The sequence below is a fragment of the Pungitius pungitius genome, chromosome 1 (assembly GCF_949316345.1).
Source record: "Pungitius pungitius chromosome 1, fPunPun2.1, whole genome shotgun sequence".
NCBI classification, from domain to species: domain Eukaryota; kingdom Metazoa; phylum Chordata; class Actinopteri; order Perciformes; family Gasterosteidae; genus Pungitius; species Pungitius pungitius.
The window spans coordinates 8,109,022-8,134,048 of record NC_084900.1 but is presented as its reverse complement, the minus strand read 5'-3'; the positions used below and the strand labels follow the sequence as shown (position 1 = coordinate 8,134,048).

At 46.4% G+C, this 25,027-nt stretch overlaps 1 protein-coding gene across 7 annotated transcripts in view; it reads right to left on the bottom strand.

The window, feature by feature from the left end:
- LOC119221816 (protein phosphatase 3 catalytic subunit alpha) overlaps positions 1 to 22,825 on the bottom strand; it is a 53,249-nt gene extending 30,424 nt beyond the window's left edge. For 5 of the 7 annotated variants that reach the window (XR_009955919.1, XR_009955920.1, XM_062561217.1 and 2 more), the window contains exons 1-2: positions 22,524 to 22,825; positions 1,685 to 1,885 (exon numbers count right to left, since the gene is read on the bottom strand). Coding sequence is in view for 5 of the 7 variants with exons in the window: in XM_062561217.1 (XP_062417201.1) it covers positions 1,685 to 1,885; positions 22,524 to 22,590 (268 nt within the window). In the remaining 2 variants the exon portion in view is untranslated. The remainder of the gene's footprint in view (positions 1 to 1,684; positions 1,886 to 22,523) is intronic. The other 2 variants (XM_062561222.1, XM_037477896.2) reach the window with 1 other exon arrangement.
- Between the last annotated feature and the right edge of the window lie 2,202 nt (positions 22,826 to 25,027).

Below are 25,027 nucleotides of genomic sequence, written 5' to 3'. Positions count from 1 at the left end.
TACAATTTGTTTGAATATGAGAGTTAGAGTGGAATAAGATGGGTTATAGTTTTGAGGAGACAGATTTTCCCTTTGTCCCCTCCACCCAAAAATATTTTGAAAGCAAGTTACCCTTATATGTGGCCGAAAATTTTAAAATCTGGTAATGTTCAACAGGATTTCTGCTAATCCCTTGCTTGTGTGCAAATATGAAGACCAAAGCAGCAAATAAGGCTTTTGTCCAACCGGTTTGCATCTTTTTGTTAAGCTTCACTCTCTTGAACAGCCACACAAAATATTCTATTATTGCAAAAGGCCTCAGTAAACACAGGAGACCCGCACTTTATTCAACGGGGGGGGGGGGGGGGGGGGGCAGTGCGTCCATGAAATTAAGTAAGCACGGCGGCGGCCATGAGCATAGGCCACTCTGGACTGCATCTGGAGAACAATCTCTTATTCGTGAATGATGATGGGTTACCATAAATCCTTTGAATACGTCAGTGCCTCTGATTACAACAACAACAACAACATCAAAGAAACCTCATCAGAAAGTCTAATGGACAAAACAGGGCACTTGACCAGGAAGAAAGACAACAATAGATGTTCTGGGTGAGTGCATATGCATCAGCGAGCCTCCTTCCACGCCGTGTTCCCTTAGCGAGGCCGCCGCAAATGAGTTGAACTTCAGCTTCAGGGCCGCTCTTCAGGCCGAGTAAGAGCTCAAATGGGAAATCCATAAATATTGTGGATAAATTAGGGGGCAAACAAATGATGAATGAGATGAAAATATTCTGCTTTTATTGCTTCCCCCCCCCCCCCCTCCCAATTTCTGCCGCCCTCGTTAGCAACTCGGATGAAAAACAGAGAATTAGTCGCGTTTAACTCAGTGTTTTCAAAGCCAGCCGGGTGTGCAAACAGTCGTTTGAGCTTCATCCGTGTGACAACTGGGCTTCAATTCACGCAGCGGTCAATGGAGTGAGCATTAACAGGCAATGTTAGTTTTGGAAATGTGGATGAACTAAACCTGTGTGTTTCCTTATATAAAACAGACTGCTATGGCTGGCCACATGGCCCACATGTGGCTCGGAGACACAGTGACTCACTTAATAAAAAAAACAAAATGTAAGCAGGCAGACCACTCTGCAAATAACCCAGAGTGCACGATTCCAATTGCACACAATTCGAGTGTCTAGTTTGCATAAACTCGACACAGAACAGACAGTTCTGCACAAGTTGTTTTCGGGTAATACATAATTAGAATGTGATTTGGAGTCGTGTATCGTCGTCACGGCAGACTCAGAAATGAGGTTGATGAACGAGGAGGGAAACAGCTGGATGGTTAGGGAGCTTCTTCTGCCACGTCCAAATGTATTGCACACTGTTTTCGTCCTTGGAAGAGGATCCTCGTCGCTCATTTGTTAAATTCGTTAAAAAAAGGCTTTTTCCTCCGAGCTCTTAATCTTACCTGGAAGTTTACGGTTATTTTAATTAAAGAATGAATAAAATGCTCTTCAGTCTCAAAGTGACGCGTTCCAATGTCTCGCCTTTGGCCAACTTTAAATAAGTAGCAGACCGGATTCAGTTTGCTCTCACATTTGACTAAACAAAGCCAGCAAACCCTCACGATGTGGAAGGCAATAATCCTTGTGTCATGAACTCGACGATCCGAATAGTTGACCCATTGTGCTAAATTCTGACCACTGACCGGTCACAGGGGCCTCGATGTCCAGCAGGTTCTTCTCTGCACGCAGGATTGAGGCGCCCTCTCCGATGAGCCTCAGGGCCACCGCCTCCTCCACGCGGCCTTCCTTGGTCAGGTGGGCTTTCAGCACGTCCACTTTGGGCTTCCCATCGCTGTCGAACACCTCTTTGGCCGTCAGCCGGTGACTGGGCGGGAAGGGGACGGCTGCGAGGGAAGAAGGAAAGAAAAGAAACGGACAAAGTATCACCACAGCTGCTTTGATAGCATATTTACGCTGCCTTACTATACTTTTTATTGACAAAAGGCTTAGGAGGATACGCAGTTAATCCCCCATCACTGAGCAGAAGGTATTTACGCTGTCTGATCAGCAGGTACTTTGTACCTTCCAGGGGCTCTAGTTGCACAGGAGAGGGAGTCAGTGTTCATTTCCATGCTTCCAGCCCACCCTCTGAGACAAATTACCAGATTGCTGCTGTGATCTGTGAGTCATTCGATTTCCAATATTTAGGACAGAATGACAAGCTTCCTTGTTTGCTTGGCAATATTTGTAGAGAGAAATGACACTAAAAACCGAAGCACGGAATAAAACATGCTTTTAGCGTTTTGGGTGTATTATCTTGCGCCGTTTTATATGTAACCATTTTAAATGTGTATATTAACGAGACAATCTCTTTGGTCTGACATGCATTTACTCATTTGTCAATCAAATATTTCAAAAGAGTAAACATATTCTTAATTAGGAGTCATCAAGGCATCATGAAATTTAAAACTAAACTATTCCGCAATATATCAAGTTATTGTCTATGTCTAAGAAGGCAAAGACACATGTATAGGTTTACACATGACAATCAATCTCTGTCAGCCACTGACCCTCGAGCAGTGTGTGGATCTCCCTTCATTTTTCCATTTTCTCTCCATTTCGCTGCCTTTTCAGCTATTATCCCTCCCCCTCCCCCCAGTATACTCTGCTCTGCCCTGGCTGCAACCGCAACTGGTGTCGACTGATAGCGAAGCTCCGCTTAATCCTTCTGTCTGAACACAAATACTGTGCACGCTAAGCAAATATCCTTTGCATTGGTCATTCTGAATTCAAAATAATAATAATAATAATAATATGATTATCAAACCATTTCAGTCAGTCTCAGTACCAGTACTGGTGCATCCCTACTGGCTTGGAGAACTGAGTCGGGGAGAAGGGGCCAACCTCGAATGTTGTGTTAACAAACAGACAAATCCTCCACACCCTGCCTTTAATTAGTAGCTCATGAATAGGATGTGTTTTAACACCATTTCAATATGCTCTAGACATTTTGCATATTAAAGAGGCATTCAACTTCAAAGCCTGAATCTTGCCTGCATGAATTATAAATCAAAAGTCAAACTTCTAATCTAATTGCACAGAAATAAAATTACACAAAGCAGGCTTTTTATGCAAATAGCCCAATGAGTCTTTAGTCAGACTTTAAAAATGGTAAGCGTGGTCTTTTAACAAAAGCACAGAAATCCCCTATTCTTTCAAATGGACATCATGTCAGTGACATTTTAGTAGGTGACTTCAAACAGGTATAAAGAAACTTAAGGTCTCCGTAATGAAACCATTATTTAAACGACCTCCGCCAACACAAAAGCCTGGTCGGGTAACATTTCCTTCATTATAACCCCTGATGATGAGCAGATTACTTACTGACAAAAGGTACAAAAAGGACAACCTGAAAGTGACAGACCATATTTGGATCTCAAGATGAAGGTTGAAATTGCATATGTAATGACTTGGACGTTTTTTTTCTTGAAAACTGTAAATCAGCAGGGTACAAGAGGTATAGGCAATCATATTGATGATAACTTATTGATTTCTCAGCATATATAAAACTGGATCAACCTAAATACACTCATTGCCTAAAGCCAAAAAATGAAGTGAGAATTTATTTCAGACAGCATCACATTGAGATGGGATCTTCTTTTTCTTCTTTCTGGCCAGATTCATCATATTCAAGAGCACAATGTTGTCAATAGGCTCCAAACTCAAACACAGCTTGAGCCAAATAAATACCCGTAGTGCTTTAAACAATATTTAAAAAAACAATATCCGCCTAATGTGGCCAGTAGTTATCTGAAGCATTCAGAAATAGGGTTATGTAAAACCCCAGGTTGACCTCCACAGAGCACCTGCTCTGCACCTCAGCGTGAACGGCATTGGACCCCTTTAGAGGGACTTTTCTCTCCCCCCCCGAAGAGAATGACACGACAAGCAAGGTGGAGATGATTAGGAGACGCGGCGTGAATGGGGTAACTGTCGGGGAGGGGCGCAGGGCACGGACGTCACCGAGCCCACATCGTCAGCCAATTAAGAAGTACGCCGGTGACAAGTGAACTCCAGAGGCAGTCCAACCACAACCACATCTGAACTCGAGGGTTTGGAAATAACTGCAAAAACAGGCCGAGCCTGAACGCAGAGGTCGCTGGTGACAGCGGCGCTCGGAGGCAGTTCAGCCGTGGGTGTTGGCCGCCTCTGCTCCCGCTGACACGAAGTCCCAAAACATAAACACATCCTAGAAATAACATTATTCTTTATTGGAAATAACTGCAGTGAAAGCCGTGGCTGTCCAATTCCAACACGGGTGACAATGGAATCACTGTGAACTTTCCCCCTGTGGAATTTCTAACAGCCCTCTTATTAGGAGGAGTAATGCCTCGGCCAAGACACGACATGACACAGATTGGTAGGGCCTACGCTCCAAAGCAAAAGGCGTAACCCTCGTGAAAAAAAACCCCCAAAAGAAATCACATGACTGAGCTAAAGAAAATGCAGCATGTGGATGAGCAAATCTTATAAGTGAGGAAAAAAAATGCTAACTGTGGCTTTTGTAATGTCTTTTAAATATGGGGCAAAGCCTTTTAATAACAGTTATCAACCGTTGGAATAAGAGATATCGACAGGTCAAAACAGAAACAAATGGTATAGTATCATAACAACGGTGTGAGAACGACCGAGTCAGAACAGCTCCACACAAAAAACTGTTGCGTTTATGTCGTCAGACGGAGCTTTAAACCCGTGAGAGCAGAAACTGACGGGAGGCCGTCTGAAGTACTGGAGCCTGACTCAAAAATGGGCTCCATTAGCCGGTCCCTTTTGCCTTCATTAATTCTGCCATTTCCCCTCTTCCTTTCCGTTATGTAACCGGCGAAACTGCACTGCAGCCTTCAATCTGAAAAGAGAGTGAAAGTGACGAGAGGGGGATGAAAAAAAAAAAAATATATATGCTTCTGCAGTCCAATTTAACTTTCCCTGGTAATTTGTCTCAGATTAGCATTGTAATTTGTCCCGATACAAAATCAAAGCCATCCATCAGCCATTAGGTCTGAAGACCAGTAGACCACTAAACCCCCCGAACGTCTGTCCTCTAAATCAAAGCATTCACTCTGCTGCGTCGGTGAGCGAAATTTGATGATTTCATTTTGCAGTGGATTAGGGCCGACGGTCTTGAACCAACAAAACCTCAGATCGTCAAGACGCGGCGGGCAACATCGCAAAATGCAATAATTATCCCCGGCTGCAGCGCCCCGACATTCGGGGGTGTGATCCTAGAGCAATCGCAATCACACCGAGACCGCTGCGAAAGCGGTGGGGAGACCGGCAGCTTGAAATGTTAAAGCTCGGTGTGGTTCAGAGCTAATGCGATCCCTGGGAGGAATGAAGCAGCGGGAGGTGAGCAGTCATACGGCGCTGGACAGATCCGCCTAATTGGAGAAAGTGAGACGGACTGTTTGCGGAGCTCGCCGAGCGCGGCGCGGCTGGCTTCGCTTAGTGAAGAACACCGAGTGCAACCGGGGGGGGGGGGGGACGGGACGCCTGAGCCGGACGGCCCAGATGTCTACAATTCCTGCAAAAGGTACAGAAGACGCCCACCGAGCAGAAAAGGACTGCCCAGACACGCCTGTGCCGTGTACATTGCAGCGTCAGAAATTGTCTAAACGAGTGCTTTTATTGGACACGACACGGCGCCTCTCGCACAATAAACGGCCACTGGATCCATATCTAACGAGGGCCACTGCAGGCGAGCCACGGGGGCCGGTTCACTTCCATCGACTGCGCAGCAACAGCTGCACCCGAACACCGGCCAGCGAGCGGTCTGAAGTGCGAGAAAAACGGACAACTTGGGACACTATTCCGCAGCATCTTTCCATCAGATGCCGAATTGCCCAGCAAGTAGTTTGCTGACGGTGCCCAATTCAGCGGGAGCCCTCGCGGATCTGTCACTGCCCACGTCAAACAACCTCCTCCCCCCCCCCCCCCTTACACCTGACTCCACAGCAGCAATTTTGCTCCCCTGAGACTCAGCATGACCAGTGGAAATCCCAGCATGTCCAACGGGGAACTATGTGCGAGTGCAAAAAAGGTCAGTTCAAACAAAGCAGAGAATACCAGAAAGGAATTTTGACTGCATGAACCAACGTTGTTATGCAAAAGGCAGCGCAGTGTCCAATCTAATCGCGACACCAATCTATGCAACTTAACTTGCTGTGCTTGCACAAAGTCACTGTTCACCTGATTCATTTGCCCTTTTTGGAATAAAAAAGGGCGTTGGGCTCTTTGTCGGCGGGTAAGGCGGCTGGCTGGCAGTCCCAGTGAGAGCCGTGCATGACAAATCCAGTGGACACCCACTCCCTGATCAAATGGTGCGTCAATACCCATGTCAGGTCGGACAGGTTTTGTCACAAATCGGCTCTGTTTGACAGACGGGTAAAACCAGAGAGAGTCACAAAAAAAAAAAACACATGGTGTCTTAATGGGGGTCATTATGTGGTCATTGATAGAACATCCTCAGAGAGACTGTTCTATGTCCCTTTGTGGTCATTATGTCACTCTTTGTGGTCATTCTGGGTCTCATTGTGGAGTTTTTTTTTAGTCTCCTTTTTGGACGCTTGAAGTCTCGGGGCCCCATAGCACATGTGTGGTCGGCCTTTTCAGTATTCCAGCCATATGTAAGACCGTACAACCACAGTGATGTGTCATGCAGCAGTATTTGGTTGCAAAACGCAACACACCCAGCAGCACCCTGACATGTCTGGGATTATGCATCAGAATAAGAGCATAATGGAGCCGCGCTACATGCTTTCAAAGAATCCCATAGGACGGCTGCCAAGTGTTCAACGAGGCACTAAGTTACGCAAGATCTCAGCTCATAACCGGGGTTTGTTAATTAAATCACACCACGCATTCAATTAGAGAAAGATATGTTTAAGGGTCCAGGATGCATGGAACGCATGATCTTCCGTAGGCGGTACGAAACAAAAGGACATACCGTACATCAGGAATCACCTCAGCTTCAAATATCACCCCTGCTTCATTCTTACAGCACCACAGAGTCCATTTAGAAGCTGATTATCTGACTTGCATAATGCAGAAGATAAGGATATCATTGCTGATGACAGACTTACAGTGGCTGAACCGTACAACACATAATATTCACAAGCTGATAAATTATTTACAATATGGCCCACCTCACAAAGACCAGCGTGATGTCCATGTCAGGTCTGAAAGTAGATCCTCGGTATTTCTACAACTCCGACCTCCATCTCCGACCCGTGCAGAAAGCCCGGTCAATCAATAATTCATAAGTCTATAGAAATAATGCATTCCTCCAATGCAATCGGCACACAGTGTAAATTGTAGTTGCAGAATGACATCCAGAGTCCACAGTGGAAAGAGGGGAGCAAATAAATCAGTGTAACTTAAATGTCTGACAGGTTAATCCGACAAAAGCCACCTGCTTGTACTGGTCAACTGAACAAAACTGCCCTTAGACTACACCACTCCCCACATTTAGTGGGATTCAGAAAAGCCGTAGTGTGCCTTGATGGATGGCAACATAACTGCACGTTACGACAACAATTTCATTGGATCTTTCCAGGTAGCCGCTTAATATTTATCCCAATCTGGCTGAAACAGCCTGCGTTGCATCTGCGAGCCGATGCAGCAGAGCAGAATCCAAGGCGCTAGTATTTGCATTGTTACAACGACAAAGAAGTCAACCTATAAAAACATACAAGCCTCCCATCTGGCCAACGATAACAGATCAGAAAAAAAAAGGCAGGCAGGAATTAGGGTTAACGGAGAAATTGGCGCAAACCTCTTGTGCACCGTGCATTAAGCAGGGGGAGAAGCCGGCCCTGGACCGGGCGCAGCGTTGAAGCTCAGTGCTTCAGAGTCTGTCGAGTGTATCCATGCAGTACGGGATTGGAGCTACCCCTGTGGATGAGGCAGGATGGAAAGGCAGAGCCAATGGCACACGTCTTACCCAGTGACAGAGAGACAAGGAAAATAAATAGGCAGTAAAAAGGACAAAAAGGAGGTCAAAATTTTTAAAAAAAATAATACTAGAGGGATGCGCAGTTCAGCCAAAAAATGGCATTGCCACAGAAACCCGCCGGAATTAATCATTCGTGCACACAAATGATCAATCTTTCCCTCAAATTAATAATTTAATCTTGCACTATTTCATTTGGCTCCTGCTATTATTAATTCATGCGGTAATATTACAAAATTGAGCCTTCAAATTACTCAATTAGCTCTTTCAACTTCATGGATCATTGTGCTTTACGGCCGTGGAGCTACGTCAGATGGTGTGAGCACTGCGTGCACTGTGTGCTGGTCAGCTTTGGTAACATGGAGAACAAATGCAGCTGCTGTGTACTGCATTATAAATATATTAAATAAAACAAACTGAAGAGACCAATTGGGGTTAAAGAGTATTATGACAATTTTGTTAAGGAAATATATTTCCGGTTTTGACACAACATTGTTCCATTTGTATTTATTTTGTCGAATAGCGTACAGTTTCTAAACTCTCAATTTGGAGCAACATAGAAGTGCAGTAAATGTTAATGCTGAAACTTCTAATGACATTTAATACAATCAATCAATTTTAATCAATCGATTACACAAAATTATCTCTCAATTAAGAAAGAGCTCATATTTGTTTGCAAATTACATATTACAAATTACATATTCAAGATTTAACTTGACAATCAATTGAAATTGAAAAATTCAAGGTATCCAACTGTTCATTTTCAAAACAGCATTAGTAATTGCAGCTGTAATTACCATATCTTTCATTTGATGTACTTGAACGAGTTGTTGACCATCCTCTGCTGCAGCGGAATCCGCTTTCACAACAAACAGCAGAGATATTAGACACAAGTAGTAGTGAGTAAAAAGGGGTTGCCAGGGAAACAGCGCTGTAAAGTCTCTGTCGTAATCTTTCATCCATCAAAATATTAGTTTAAAAAAAAAAAAAAAAAAAACGCCAGCAGCATGTTAGATTCTGCACCGACCTGATTCCCGACCAGATATCCGAGCCGGAAGCCTTATCAGAAATATTCAACCGCTTCACGGATGTAGCAGATATACACACAAAAACGGAGCGCAATGGCTCGTGGGACCCCACAGCCGTTGTGCTGCGACAACACGTGTGCCCCGTCTTCACGCAGGTACCCGTCGGTGACGGCCATCCAGGGAGACCTCATTATTCAGACAAGACCTGCGTCCAGCCTGCCACAGCTGTCAGGGTTATCAGAGGCCCTGACGGAGAAAAAACAGCCCGTAGCAGAGCGGCAATGTGAGGGTTAGTGACAAGTGAACGTTAATCCCGCTGCTGGCTCAACAGATTTCTGATGAGAGATGTGGAGAGCGTCAGCAGCGGCGCAGGCAGCAGGTGATCCCAGACAGCACTCCGACTAAGTCCCCAGATTAATTAGCGGGGGTTAGGGCTGCAGCGTGGGAGTCAGCCGCGGGCGGATGGAGGGACAGCGGGCAGAGGGTGCTGCGGGGGTGGATGGGTGTTTTGTGGAGCGATGTTGGGGGGGAGGGGTTCTGGTTCTGGGGGGAACAGACGAGGCACCGGTCAGACAGTCATTGTAGCAGCCGATCAATGACGCAGTGAAAAAGTCAGCGGGGCCCTGGGTCGTGACCATCAGTGGACAACGGTGATTAGGAGCCTGGGTGGAGGTCAAGGAGAGTGAAAAGGTCGGCCAGTGAAATGAAAATGCCTTAGGGGTTAAGAGAAAGACTTTTTTTCTTCTTCTGGGGGGGGGATAAAAAACAGTTTGAGACCTTAAATCGAGGGATCAACATTGCTATAAAGAGAGAAATCTATCCTTAAAAGCTACTAAGCTGCCACGTGCACAGATCAGAGTGACACACTACACTGATTCATCAAAGATTCATGAACACTTCAAAAGACTGCATATAGGAAATAAAAGTGCAAGGGATTACTAGCAAGTGCGATTGGTTTGATTTTCAGTGCCTGTGACTCAGCGTGTAGAATGTGTTTGACAGGAAGGGTTGAAGGGAACACCTTTAAAGCATCAAACGTGTCACTTCCAGCTGCTAAGTAGCGCTGATGGGCGGCTGGATTCAACAGGGTTAAAGCATTTTAATGGAGGCCACTGGAAGTCTTGTCGCTGCATTGAGCGTAAAATGTTAAGGGCCAATCTACCGGAGTAAAAAAAAAAAAAAAGTAAAACCATCCCATTTCTAGGTTTGCGGAGACGTTCACACTCTTTGGCATTTCCTCAGAAAGCCCCTCTGACAGGCCCTGAAGAAGACATTCCCAGCTAGCTTTGCCGTGCTGAGGCCTGCCTGCCCCCCCCCCCCAGCCCCCCATCCCCATCCTCCCTCGTCTACCTCCACAATGCCGTGACACAGGATTAGCTTTCATTAGAGAAGGCGCTGTAATCAGCTTTGGAGCATAGCAGAGACAGAACAATGGGGGAGGCTGAACGGATCGGGAAGACTGGGTGCTGCATCGGCTGCGTGGACGCGATTCCCAACCGATGGAACCTGAGGCGCGTAGCGGCCCGGAGGTTTCACAGCCACACTTTGCATCTGCATATTCCCCGTTGATGTACTGCCATCCTCTACAAAACGCGCCATAAATGCAACATGCTAATTGCTCCACATGTCATTTCAGGGCCCATGACACAACAAGCAGACCGTCAGCTCACACAGTAGCTTTCGCAGCCACACTGTATGGGCGTCGTTTTTAACTGGGAGACATTGAGAGAGAGAGAGAGAGAGAGAGAGAGAGAGAGCTGGACGGGCGATTTCCCCCATTTAGTCCGACTTATCCTTAATAGCTAACGTTCAAGCAAGAACTAACACTGATGCAAAGCAATGCGCAGAAGGAATGCTCTCTGGGTCGGAAAGATGTTTTCTTTCTGTTGAATTACACAAAGTGCTGTCAAGAACCCTGACAAAATACCGACAGAGGTGAAATTCAACAGTCTCATAAACGCATTTTTGACAACTCCAAATTCTCGTTCCTAGATCAAATGGAAGGGAATGCGGCTACACATGAGGTCTTAAGTCTAACTCCTTCGGGGGCCCCGAGCCTACAATTTCCACTTTTCCTTCAAGTAGTAAAACACAAAAGGTCAGGCGGCGAGGGGAGGGGTTGGTGGGTGTCGGGGCCGAACACTTGAGCAGCACAGAGCTACCTTTGTGCGAGTGACTCACCACCACACCTGTCAACAGCCGCTTGCATTGGGAAGGACCGACGACACAGGTCTATGGAGTACACGCGTCCCCCACTAACCCTGGAGCCCACTTCAGGAAGCCTCCCTGCTGGTGGCTTGTTCGAGGAGCGTGCAGTGACACGCGGACGGGTGACTGGATGCAAGGCGGGTCGGCCGTATGCAGCTCGGCTGGGGTTGCCATGGTCATCCCGAAAAAAAAAAAAAGAGAGAAATTGGACTTCAAAAGCTTCCCTGCTGAGTTGAACATCTGCAACTCTGCATCATGGTGACACCATGAGAGATAAGCAAGTGTACTGTTACAATAAACTGGTGAGCTTTAGAGAAGCTTTTGCAGAAGAGCGTTAAAATATTTTGCACTTTGCGTATTTGAACGTTGTTGGTGCTATTTTTGGAACCATATCACAACGCCCAGGATGGCGTCCAGATACAATGGCATGAACCCGAGGTGCACAGCTCTCAAATACACCTCGACGCATTACAACGACACGACTACTGCCACGATGCAATCCTACATTTGACCCAGAGCAACAATATTGCGTTCGAATGAACGGAAAAGTGTGGCTACGTTGCAGAAACTTCGACTAACTTCAGTGTTTTCTGTACTCATTCGCAGCTCGCCTCCGAGATAATATGCCTCAACAGGCGCGATCGCACCTCCCGACGAGGGCTCGTTGGCAGCCGAGATGTTGGCATTTCTAGAATGCAATCACTAGACACATACAGAGGGGATGTGGCTGGTCTGTATTGGCACCCACACTTTGTAAATTTGGAGCGTACGGCCCAAATAAAAATACAGCGTCAACTTTAGATAACATGCCATCATTAATTAACTGACCTCTGGTCACCTGCCCCAACTCGAGAGGGAATGCCTCCCCGCCACCATCCGCAATGATCTGTGAACTGGGGCAAACCCTCGCGACCGTACGAGAATAGCCCCGTCACACATGTGAGAGGGCATTCCTTCATGGTGTGCCCGGGGGGGGGGGGGGGGTGGGGTTTGAGGGAGGGTCAGAAATGGCAAGCACACGTCTTTGAAATTAACACGAATATAGCTCAAATACCGCAGTCGAAACTGTACCCGGGGGTTTCGGGATTCAAGCATTATGAGACGCGTCTGACATTTTAATTTGTGGCATCGAACGTTTGTGTCCAACAGATCCGCGGCTGAGGTTTCATTTCAGACTGTGGTTTTTTGTAATGAACAGGTGGTGAGGCAATGTGATGGCACAGCCATCAACCTTCTCCCACCTCTTGCCAAGACAAGGCCTTTAAGAGCCACTTTCCTTTGCAACCCCCCCCCCCCAAATCCCTGCTCACGCCCACCTCTCAAGCCAATCTCTGAATCTAGGCCACGACTGTGCGGGTGTGGTGGGCTCTCCTGCCAGCAGGGGCTGCCAAGAAAGAAAATGAAATAAAAAAAAAACGACAGGGAGGGAAGGAAACAAAGGAATTACTTCACTAAAAGACCAAAGGAATTCTGAGTCAGCAAGGGATATAACTCCACACCTTGCGCACAAACACACACACACACACATATGTACACCTCGTCTCGACATTCCTGGCCTCCTGGAGGAGAAGCTGTGACGGAGCCCCTGAAGTAGCTGCTATTATGCAACCCTTCTGGGTTTAAAGCGACTGTAAAATAAATCATCCTACTGCGCTGCCAGCCTGACCTCTATACTGCAGGAAAAGCACTTTGAAAATTCACTAGCGGAGTATTACGCTGAAGGCACCATCTGTACAGGCTTTACTAGGAGCGTGAGATTAAAAGGCAGTTAGCCTTTCAAAAGCCATCCCTGCAGCCAACGTCCAATCAAAGGCAAGATGTCTAAGAGCGGGCCACAGCGTCCATAAAACCCGAGGTGCTGCCGGGCAGAGCGGGTCAAGCAGGAGTGGGCCGCCTAGGTTACGCCCCCCCCGATCCCTTCGGGTCAAACGGGCCCTCTGTGAGGGTCTTGTGTCCTTGAAGTTCAGGACGCAGACAGGAATACTTGACAGCTTGACTGCCTGAAGGGAGTCTTGACTCCCGGACTCCTCTCTGCTGTGGGCAGAGGCCCGCTGCAATGCCTCCGCACGGTACTGTAGCGGAGCTGTTTTTATTTATTTATTTGTCACTTCTGTAACCTTTCAAAGACTTTCCTACTTGGCAACGTTGAGCTTAGCTTCCATTGGTGCCTCTTATTTATTAACATTAGTCACATCCATGCTTTGAGGGTGAAGAAAATATTTTTTTGGCTGAAATATCAAATGTTTTCTAGATGGACAGCAACGTGCAGTACAATGGTTTCAACCAGATCGATACCTGAAAGGGCAGGAAGCGACAAGAGCCCAATAGAAATAGAGGAAAACCCAATCATTGGTCAAAATAAACTGAAAGCTCAAAATCAAAACGTGGAATAGGTTCATATTGTCAAATGCACAATAAAGCCTATAACAAACTGGAATATAATTACAGGTGTGTCGATTAAGCAAAGCTATTCAGAGCACGCAGTAGAAATGCCGTCCTGCACTGGGAGTGCAATGTCATTTCATTCACTGAATCCACACAGACACGAGAGCAGATGCCGCCATACATCCCGGCGGTTGAGCTGGTTGGAAAACTAACACTATCTTCATTTGGAAAAGCAAAGAGGCTTTGTAAAGGCATCCCATGCAGGGCTGCAGGCGGATGCTGCTCGAGTGCATACGTGCCATCTGTTGGACTGGAAAGAAGTCGTCGGCCTCTAAACTGCCGTCTACAAAACAGACAGCACTCATCAACCGTTAAATGCCGCTTTCAACTGCGGTCTGCCAATGCAAGTCTTGTGAAGTGTTTGCGATCGGTCAGCAAAAACGTGCATTCGGGCTGGCTGAGATGGGCGAGGGGCTACGTGGGGGGGGGGGGGGGGGGGGCTCATGCCGATTGCTGCCAAAGTGGCGGCTCAAAAATCACCCGGAGATACACTATACACCGGCTGACCGGCAGATTTGGACCTCGATTTGGACGTCCCCGAGGCTTGCCACATTCCTCCAGGGGGGGTCGGATTACTTTCTATACAGGGAGACGGGCCTAAAGCAGTATGGGTGCTTTGGTCAAACAACACGGGCAGCAGCGAGTGGGGCAAATAAAGAAAGGACGAAGAAGAACCGCCGAGTGAGCGGCAGGCGGCGGCCTAGAAAGGCAGCATCGTAGTCACGGTTGAAAGCAGGGATGGCACAAACCGAAACTCAATAGAGCGGGGGGGGGGGGAGAAAATGAATAACGTTGTTGGAGGGGAGCTGGGTATTCAGGGCAGAGACAGAAAAAAAAAAAAATGCCTCCGTAGAGCATGTCTCACATTTTTATAGGACAGCAAGGAGGAGAAGAAGGAGAATAACAAAAAGACAGTGGTGACTGGAAGTACTTGTCAAGACCCGGCAGCAAAGCTGTCGAAGATGTTGTACTCTTTAGTCTTCTTGAGACTGCGTGTCATGGACATCGTTGTGCTGGCAGCAGTGACTGCGCTCCGCGAGCTCGTGTGTCACTCCTCGAGCTCGCCAGATTCTGTGTGTGGGGGGGGGGGGGGGGGGCCGGGCCGCTATTAAAGGCTCGCATGATATAGCGAAGCCACAAACGAGCTGCCAAAGAAGAAATAATAACACAGCTAGCGGGTTAACGCGCGCGCGTGCGGCGCTGGGGTGTGACAACGGCGTCGATTACCAACAATGGAGCTCGGGCAAGTGTAAAATACGTGCAATGGGAGGCTTCTGACCCGCTCCCACGAGTTTGACATTCTTCAGGGTCGTCACCGCGCATGTGAAAAGCACACGGGGGCCTGCGTGAGCATGCACGAAAGAAAACACAAAAAAAAAAAAAGACTTAAGCCCTCCCTCCATCCCCTAATGGTCCGATGGGGAGCGGGGCGGCATTAAAAGGGCCTGCGTTTGGTTAATGTAGCGCGTGGCTCCCCCGCTTGGTTTCGGACAGGCACAAAATCAATCGGAGCCGTGGGACCCACTAACCTCTCTGCGATCTGGCTAACGGAGGCCCACTGTGATGAGATATCCGTTTGAACCATCGCCGCCGCGCTATAGCCCACCCCGCCGGCGACTGCTGGGGCCAACGCCAAAGTCGGGAACTGTCCATCACCGGCCCTCCTGTCGCTGGGGCCGTCTCCAGAGGACAGCCTGATGTAAATTAAATCTAACTTTAACCATCAAAAATTTACTGCCTGTAATGCAGTGCCACCTGGGGCTCCTTTTTCTCATTGACCCCAGGGCCAAATTCAAGGGAGAAAACAGCAAGGGGCACCGTAACAAATGTGTGCGAGCGCCACAGTGAGGCCACGGGTCATGAATCAGGGCTCGGGTCAGCCTCCACAGAAAACGTGTGTGTGTACATGTGTGTGTGTGTGTGTGTCCGGCAGCAGTGCAAAATCCAATGAAAGACTATTTTAGTTTCCTACGGTATAGGACAAGCAGACACAAACCAAATATCACCACCACGTGGAATAAGTGGGGGTGGGGGAGGGGGTCCGTTTCATCCAGGTTGTCTATAATTAACACGTGTGAATGAGTGTAAATAAACCTTGGGGCCTCGACTCACCTCCAGCTGTATTTGTATAGCTGGAGTTTCTCCCTCATCCGCACACTGGCCGCTCTAACTAGCGGGTTCACACCTGAAAGAAAGGAAAAGTTACCCCGGGGTCGTTTTTCCACAGGTCAGCAGGGAATGAGAAGGGGGGAAAACAACGTGGCATAGAATGCCTCATTTACCCATCTGTAATTAGGGCTTACCTGCATTAAGCCAATTTTTATTCATCTACTTAATGGAGCTAAGAGATACACACCAAAACAAAATCTGCTGAAATGCCCTTCAAAATGTCAAACTCTTATGTGAAGCCCCAAAACACGGGGCAAATGGTCTGAATGCACGGCTCTGGTGCCACGATGGCTGCTGAGATTTTCGTGTCACTTTACGCACATGCCACTAAATTGAAGATGAAATACACTTGCTTATTCATTGGATCTTCATGGGAACCGGTTTTCACATTTACATCAGCCTCAATTCCTTCGTGTGTGTGCGTGTGTGTGTGTGTGTGTGTGTGTGTGTGCGTGCGTGGGTGTCAACAAGTAGCGGTGCCTACGAGACAGCAGAGAAGAGGCAATCTCGCATTGACAGTTACCATGAGCTACTGCGCACCACTTCCACCATGTCATCCCCCACAACGCACTGAGTCGATGAGCCCACACAGCAGCAACAAACATCCCTCCCGCTGCGGTGACTTTTTCTGTTTCCTAATCTACCGTTTACAGGCGGACGGCTCTACTCATTCTACCCATGTTTAAATACAAAGAAAATAAGAAAACAGTAGGCTGGGGTGCGTGTCTATGCTTGCATCCGTCGCACAGCGGCAGGCCGGGGCTTGTCAAAATCCAAGAAAGACAGGTCTCCCGTTTAGCATGCAGGTATGTTTCTTCACCACGGGGAACCTCCTCCTGCTAATGGAGTCCAGCAGAGCAGGAGAAACAAGGCCAAAGTAGGGCGCGCGTTCGTTCAATCCGAAGAGCTTTGTCCTCAATGAATAGAAAACGCATAATTGGGTTTTATTCTGAGGTACAAAATGGTTTCTCATTTAGCGCGCGGTTTGAGGTGGCTTTGTGTGCGCGCATACCTGTGGGTTAAATAAATATTCAGCCGTTTCAAAATGTAAACAGACTGCACTTCTGCGCTGACGATACGGCACTGATGCATTGATCCAACGCAGACGGAACTGCATAACGAATAAAGAACGAATCGATGGGGCTTTCCCCAACTAATGCCACTGCATTGCTGGGGCGTTGAGAGATACCGACACCACCAAGCAGCGCAGACAAAGCAGAGGCATCTGCAGATAGAGATCCATACACTTTCCTCAGTTAAAATACCCTAAGCTTGTTGTTACTAATGAAATGCACCCGTGACACAAAACCAATACCAACGACTTCGCATCATCATTATATAAAGACTTTTTGATATATCAGTGTTTCCCCTAACATTAAGGGGAAGCCCCCCCCCCCCCCTGAAAGAAGAGTGCATTTCCAATTGCAATTTCATTAGCATTTTTTGTTGTTATTTTTCCATGCATGGAAGCAGAGAGCACATTGAATTTGGTTTATTTTAATCACCCCACTTGTTTTACTACGCGTGGGTTTATGCCGATTTTTTGCCAACAGTTAACAAATCTGACAGTAATTAACTAAATCAAATGATTAAAACAAAATAAAAAACACGCATGCACACAAAACTAGTCCCTGAAACAAAATAAACATCCACTGAATTGCTAATTGAATGAGTGTATGTGAAGCTAATGAGTCACAGCCCTTGACAAAGCATTTGCTCTCAATTCTTTAGCGAGACAGCATTTGGCAACGGCCTCGCAACAGATGGTTTTTCTACATCTGAATCCCAAATCAACCAAAAATGACCCATGTTGCAGCTCACGTGCGGGCACACATGAGTGGGAGTACTCTCCTCCCTTAAAAAAAAAAAAAAAAGAAGAAGAAGAAGAAGAAAAATCAAACTACTTGGCTGGGACTCGAGGAGAGAGGCGGCGTGCTACTCCACTCGCCTCAAACACCCCCCCAGTGGAGCCCATTCTTCCCCACACTCGCTGCACTGGGTGCCCAACATGTACTCTCCAGCGTTGTGGACACTGCGTCGATGGATTTGGGGACAGCGCTGTGACCGGCTCCAGGGAGTGATCTGATGACACACGACTCCTGGCTGCAATGGCCCACCATTCTGACGTTTAGGTACAAGCAATCAAGCGTGGAGGATTTGGTTTGCTTGCTACTCTACGAAAAAGCTTCTAACAACTATGCTGGTTCAAATGCATCAACGAGGTCCCCGAATTGTTACACACGACTTGGTAACAATCTAAAAATGCAAAAAGGTAAGTAAACAGTGTTTCTCGCTCTGTTGCTTTATCAAGATCCAACATCCATTTGTTCACATGAATTAGCAAGAGCAACAGCTTTAATGCACGGAGTCAGATTACAACCTCTGAGCAGGGCCGCCTTTATCCCCCTATATGGAGCGTAATCTGTCCAAATCCGCCGCTTTGCTGTGCCCTAATTCCACAACAGAGCCTAATTCCTCTTTAATCTAATGAGCGGTGAAGGTGTGCGTACTCAGGTTCAGAGTGCCACGGGCAGCGTGTCCGACAACAAAGCTGGTTCCAGTCTTCCCTTCGAAAACAACGAGGCGGTTATTTGAAAAAAAAGGTAATCAACAGCAGCTAAATAATCTTTCGCTTTACGTCATGACAAGACACGTGATGCTTGTTCTGTTATCTTCTCGTCATACAGTTTCTGCTGTGTGCGACATTTCCAGGTCGAGCTGTTTGAGTGGACTGCTGTCAAAAGATGCTGAGGATGAGGAGGAGGACCCAGGTTTTTTCAAATGCCGAGGAGACATGACAGCAAGCATCCCTGAAGACTATATAGTGACTTACATCCACAGAGCAACATCCACCCGAATTGTTGCAGGCCTTTATTCTCTGAAAGAAGACACGAAAAAAAAATGAAAGCGGGACAAATCAGGGAAAACTACGTGGCACCAAATAATAACGATTGCAATCAGGATTTTTCCTTCTGCAGATCTCTAAACTGGGATATTGACAGTTTGCTACGTAGGCCTCCTGCTCTCGCGCAGCAGATCAAGCGCTCCCTGTTCACAGTTCAACTGTCCAATCAAACGGCTCTAATTAACCGCTCTGCTCCTTAAAACCACAAGCAGCCACCAACAAATGGCTTTGTCCAAAAAACAAGAAAAAGAAATGCATAAAAACAGCAGAATTGAAAGAGCTGAAGTGAGTGAACTACTGGTATTAACCTAAATTGTCATGGATACATTTTTGTTTGATTTCTGCCGTTTCAGCTCTTCAGTAAAATGAGGCATTAAGAAGAATTAAGAATGGGACTATCAATAGGGACTAAAGTGTTTTCCCTACCTATTATTGTTGCGTATGTAATCACGTTCAACAAGAGGCTCCATCAGTGCCTCTTTTTTCCCCCCTCACACTTTCTAGTGAGTCAACAAATGCTGAGCAACTACCACGAATTAATCAAATTCCGAAGATCAATTCTATCCATTAGAGAAAAAGCAGCGTAGTATTATAAATTCATTGCGTTGCAACGATCAGTTATCAAATGAAGTGTTTATCATCACAGAAGACATTTACATTTTTGGGCAGCCGGTCAAATAACAATGAAATCCCCCCCCTCGCGAATTGGAAAGCCAAAAGGCATAAAGATGTCATCCAGTCTGCACCGTCTCCGTCCAAAAGAGCAGCCATTATTGACTCTTGAGGCAAATTGACCGTCCTGCAGAAGAAGAATGAATGCGGCAAAAAAAAAAAAGGATGCCGCTACTGACAATTCGATTTGTCCCCAAATGGCCAAAGAACCAAAGTATTGCTGACTTTTAATAAAACGTTTAAAGGTTTATGGACGCCTCATGGTGAAATATTTCCGATCTCTTAATATGTTAATATGTCCACATGTAAGGCAAGGATCCAGTTTGTGGCATGACTTAATATTCTCTTCTATAAATGACTCGGCCATTTCTGCAAACCACGCATGTCTGAGCATGGGGGGGGGGGGGGCTCTCCTCACAAGTCAAACGTCAGATGTTATCCGTCCCCACGCATAGAGGGAAGGACCCACCATCGGGGGCTCGGAGGCCCCTGCTTCGGGGGGCCGGTGACGGAAAAACACCATTACCGAGCTGGCTTTGCTTCAGAGGGTGGCGGTTGACACGACTGCACCGTGACGGCAGTGTTGCTAACGGTTTGTTTAACATCTCACCGAGAGAAGCTGCGCTACAAACTTTCATGCTGTAGACATATGGACGGCACAATTTTGTTCCCACATCCAAATGTCATTTCATTGGTAATATAGTTACAAAAGGACTGCAGTAGTAGGAAATGCTTCAATGATTGCCTGAAGACTGGTTTCAGGTTCTTTACATGTGAATGTTTAGTTTTCTTACTTTGTGATATTAAACTAAGCTCGTTTTGTTTCAGGAAAAACAAGCAATTTGATAGCGGTGGGCAATATGAAGAAAAACTAATAATATAAATATGTCCCTTAGGTTTACATCTTCGGGGGGGGGTTTGAGTGTTCTTGAACAGTCAATTAACGTGCACAAATTCAAAAATGCCAAATGACCGACTCAGAAGAAAAGGCTCATTAAAGCTAATGGTAGGATGATTGCTCATATAGTTCCGGTACTTTTGGTCTGGGGCGAAAACACGACGGGGATTATGCAACTTCTCCTGCATCAGTTGATTAAACTCTTATGAGTAATTACTATGCATGCGGCAGTGGCTTTCGGGAGCATTATGATAATGCCTTGTGAAATACAGGTGGATGCGAAGCACTTATGATAAGTTGGACTGACACGTTGGGGCAGGGCAAACTAGGCAGCCGACAACAAATGACTTCACACCTATAGCCGGCAGTTATTTGGGAGCGTTGCTTTGTACACAGCCAGCGACAGTGTTGTCATAATACTGATGCATTACCAAAACACTGACTTCTCCCAACTTGGATGAATGATGAGTTGAATTATTTTGCTGATCATCTTGTTGAAAAGTTAGCCCAAGGATCTGGGCTCTCGGATTCCCCTTAAAGCCCCCACAGAGAACAAATCACTGACTTTCAACCCGATGAAGACCAAAGCAGACCGTTGGCAAGCAGAGAAGAGAAAATACGGCGGCGTCTCCTCAGCGAGAAGTACCCTCAGATCTGTACCACGCCAGCGGCCAAGCATCCCACTGATCATGTTAAATCTCTTCAAAAAGTACATACTTGTTCCATCCATATTTCATTACCCTTCAAGTTGGTGGGGACTGTAGCGGGAAGATCTCTTGAAATATTCATTAAAAAAAAAAAAACCATGACATGCTGCGACTGGCTTTTAACGTCCAGCCCCATTTTCGGATAGGGAAGGTGATCGAAACACAACGGGCCAGCCCTGTACGGAAAATAACTTGTTATCATTTTGTTTGACACCCCCCCCCCCCCTCCTCCTCCTCCTCCTCCCTTTCAGAAGGCACAAAGCTAAACCTATGAGAAAGCAATCAAGTGGAACTACATTCGCGATGGAGCTCGGGCGAGCCAGAGCTCAGGCGCATTTTACACATGACTCCAGACTCCTTCCCCTATCTCCGCGTAAATATTATCGTTGAACTGCTCAACCGATTGATCCGATCAATTCAAGCCGATGAACCCGAGGCGACTTAGCCCGAATATAAAAATGACTCAAGGCCTCCCTACTGCGCTTGTGCACGCTGCCATCAGTGCACACACTCCCCTGTGGTGATGTGCCGGAGAGGATAATGGTTGCTGGAGCCCCAAGAGCCAGCGCAAATAAACACATTCTGTCATCTCCATTCTGAGGGAATGGCTCCGCGTTGGACTCCCGACGAGAGGGCTCTCACTTCCGACGGCGGTAGGCGTGCCTGGTCCAACAGAAATTTGGGCTTAACACTCCAACTTTAAGTGGAGTGATGCCTGTGAGGGGACACGAGGTATCAAGGGACATGCAAACTGGACAGGCTGAATTGCTGGTGCTGTTCAAAGAATAGGTCGCCTGGATAATGACCTCCACTGCATTCGAACAGGTGGACTGCAAAGGTGGAATGTCAGAGGTGTACAGATGCACAGAAGCCAGGAAGCACCTCCCCATTGTGGCACACTAAAAATGATGATGGATACCCCCCCCAATGGTGAGATTAAAAAACAATCCCACAGGCGACATAAAGTAGTGTTATGCAATGATGAATGGAGAAAAAAAGACAACAAAGAGCTTTGAGTGAAACTATGCTTGGTGATGCTTGCAAAATCGCCCTCGGGTAGATGCACTGGTTGTGCAATATCTGCATGCATACTGTACAGCTGTGCATTGTGCATCTGGCACAGCGCAGGCTGTACCCAGTGCTAATAAAAAATAAAAAAGTGCATGTATACGCAAACCCACCCCCCCCCCCCCCCCACACACACACACACAATGTGACACATTTCCAGAGGAATTGGCGCTCTGGTCTGCAAAGCGGAGTTGCCCTCACTTCCTAGTTTACGGCTGCTGTCATAGCTCGGCTAACACCCTTCTTCCTCCACTGCCACAAAACTGGGTTTTTTTTTTTTTTTTTTTTTTTACTGCTGCCACTGCCGCTGAGACCGTGAATTCTTCAAGTCTGCCACCGCTGGTCAGAGGCAGCTCGCCGCGGTAGCGTCTCGTTTCAGCGTGGCGTGGACAACAAAAAACAAAAATAACACCAATACAGAATGATACACTTACATTTCACAACCCGGTCCGTCGTAGATAACTTCGGTTCATCATTCGGCTTGTTTTCGGACATTTCCATTGTGGAATAATATTGAGATATAGCAGAAACGAGAGTGGAAGCGGTCCCTGGCGTTGCTCTCGGCGAACAACTCTGAGGTCTGTCCGAGAGAAAGAGACCCGCAGTGATCTCACTCGGTGCTGTCGGCGGCCAAAAATACTTGCAACAGGGTTACAATTGCACTGCTGGTGCCGTAGGAGCTGCTCGGTCTGATTTACTGTTACTCTGTATCAAGTTGTGTGAGCGCAGTGCGCAGTCTAGAGTGCTAGCCCGCAGGACCCGCCCCCCCCGACGCACACCAACTCCTCCCATTGGCGGAGAGCGCGCAGGCTGCCACGCATCTCGTCCATTCAATTTTATTAAAGGATTATTCGCGTGTCACTCTGGTCGGGTATGAATAAGTGGTATGAATAAGTTATGATACATGTGTGGCAGGGTGGGCACAATTTATGCTTGAATGAACGGATACAATTTTTTTTAAAGATTCTCTTCGCTTAAGAAGATTATGTATTACATTAAAAAAGGATATATCTATTATAAACATATTTGGACCATAGAAAAAGAAAAGATAAATGGTATTTCACATGCACGTTGAAGCCTGACCAGAGAGCCTTGGGAAGTGGTATGAGGCAAGCAGGAGAAACTTTTTCCAAAAGGTGTTTATTTACCTTTAGTTGGCCTACTACACATGTGATCCAACAAAAATATATCAACAATAAAAAATCAGTTAACTTAACAGAATACAACTCTACTCATACTTAAAGTGATTTACATTAACTGATCTTACCATCATCGATGGTGTCTCCCCTCCTGTAACATCCATGGCAGATGCTGCTTACATAGATGGCCTTCTATAAGCAGGATCTGGTGTTGAGGTGAAAACATTTACTTCCTCCCCCTTACGTGGTCCAAACCCTATGTCAACACTACTGGCGTCATCCTGTGCACAAATAGAGTGAAGGTTTGGGCCTCATCCGCTATACTCAGGAACGCATGGTAAGCAGCAAACAACGACATGAGTAACTAAGGAAATGCTGAACCCAGTGAAATATGATGAGTTCTAACTCACTTGGTCGCAGTGATTCTTAGAGATGTCCTGTCTGGAAATGTGACAGTGACTTGCATGCATGACTCAAAAAGATAAGATAGTAAGGCAAGAAATCTGTATGTCTGTATATCAAGATTGTGTATAAAACATAATGTGAAAAAAACATAACAGACACAAGTTGGTAAGTAAAGGTTTTGAGGTCAAAATGAGATTGTAAGTAAACTAGTCATTTTTCACTTTATCTCAACATGTATTTTATTTTCTTTTTACTGAATTAACTGGGCTTCTGTATATCACGGCCACTCACAAATTGATATCATCTATATTTTAATTCTGCCCCACTTTTTAGACGACAAAATAAAATAACAACAACAAAATATTCAAAACACCAAATAAAGTCTCTTAATCTAATGTTTTCTGAATTGTTAACGTTCCCAGAGGTTGAACCCCTACAGTTGTAGTGAAATTTTTTTTTCTGTTTCGGTGCTTGAATACTTTTCCACTAGTGCCACCCTCAGGATAAGAGTTGCTGCTTCAGTTCTTGTTTGTTTACAGTGGAAATAACATATCTCTCAGAGGACATTTTATCAGTCCACACGTCTCTACATGAAGGTATAGCTGCCTATAGTGGACTTCTCTGTTGAGCTCACATGCAGGTCCTGTCTTTGTCGTGGATGGCAGCAGGTGTGCAGAAAGGGTGAGTGAGTTGGAAACGTGTAACGTATCTCATTAAAACACACGCCACCCGCCGATTTTCCTGAATAAAACCCCAACCCTCACCTGCTCATTCTGTCAGCAGATGTAAATGCCCCCACGCACACACACACACACACACACACACACACACACACTGCTGCCCAATGGGAATAAATGGTGGCAAACATCTATTAGTGAAACACTCGTGTGGTATGAGACACTTGCTTGGCAGGGGAAGGCAGTTAATGAAGCCCTAGGTTTAACATTTCTCTCAATGATGGTGTGTATGTGTGTGTGTGTGGGGGGGGGTTGTGGGTGTGCGGTCCGAACATCCCACTGCCTTTTTATTTCCTCATGTTGCGGGGGGGGGAGGGGGGGACATTCATACCAGATCATTAGTTTTAAAACATCTCATGGCTGTGGTGCGCTGCCTTGCACCTTTGGCTCCGTAGACTTAATTAACCGCCGGTCAGGTCGGAGACTCAAGTTTTTCTCTTTCTGATTACATGATGGCTGCTTGACAGCGACCTTTTGTGTTTATTATTTGCTGCTTCTTCTCAACGTGATCCTCTGTCCTTTTAATGGCATTTCAATTATTTTGTTTCTTTGCTTTTGTATTTGCATTCGGGTTTCAGATTATTCCACTGTTGGTTTGTGTAGTTTTATATATAGATATACTGTAGATATTTATATAAATATAGATGTATATTCGCA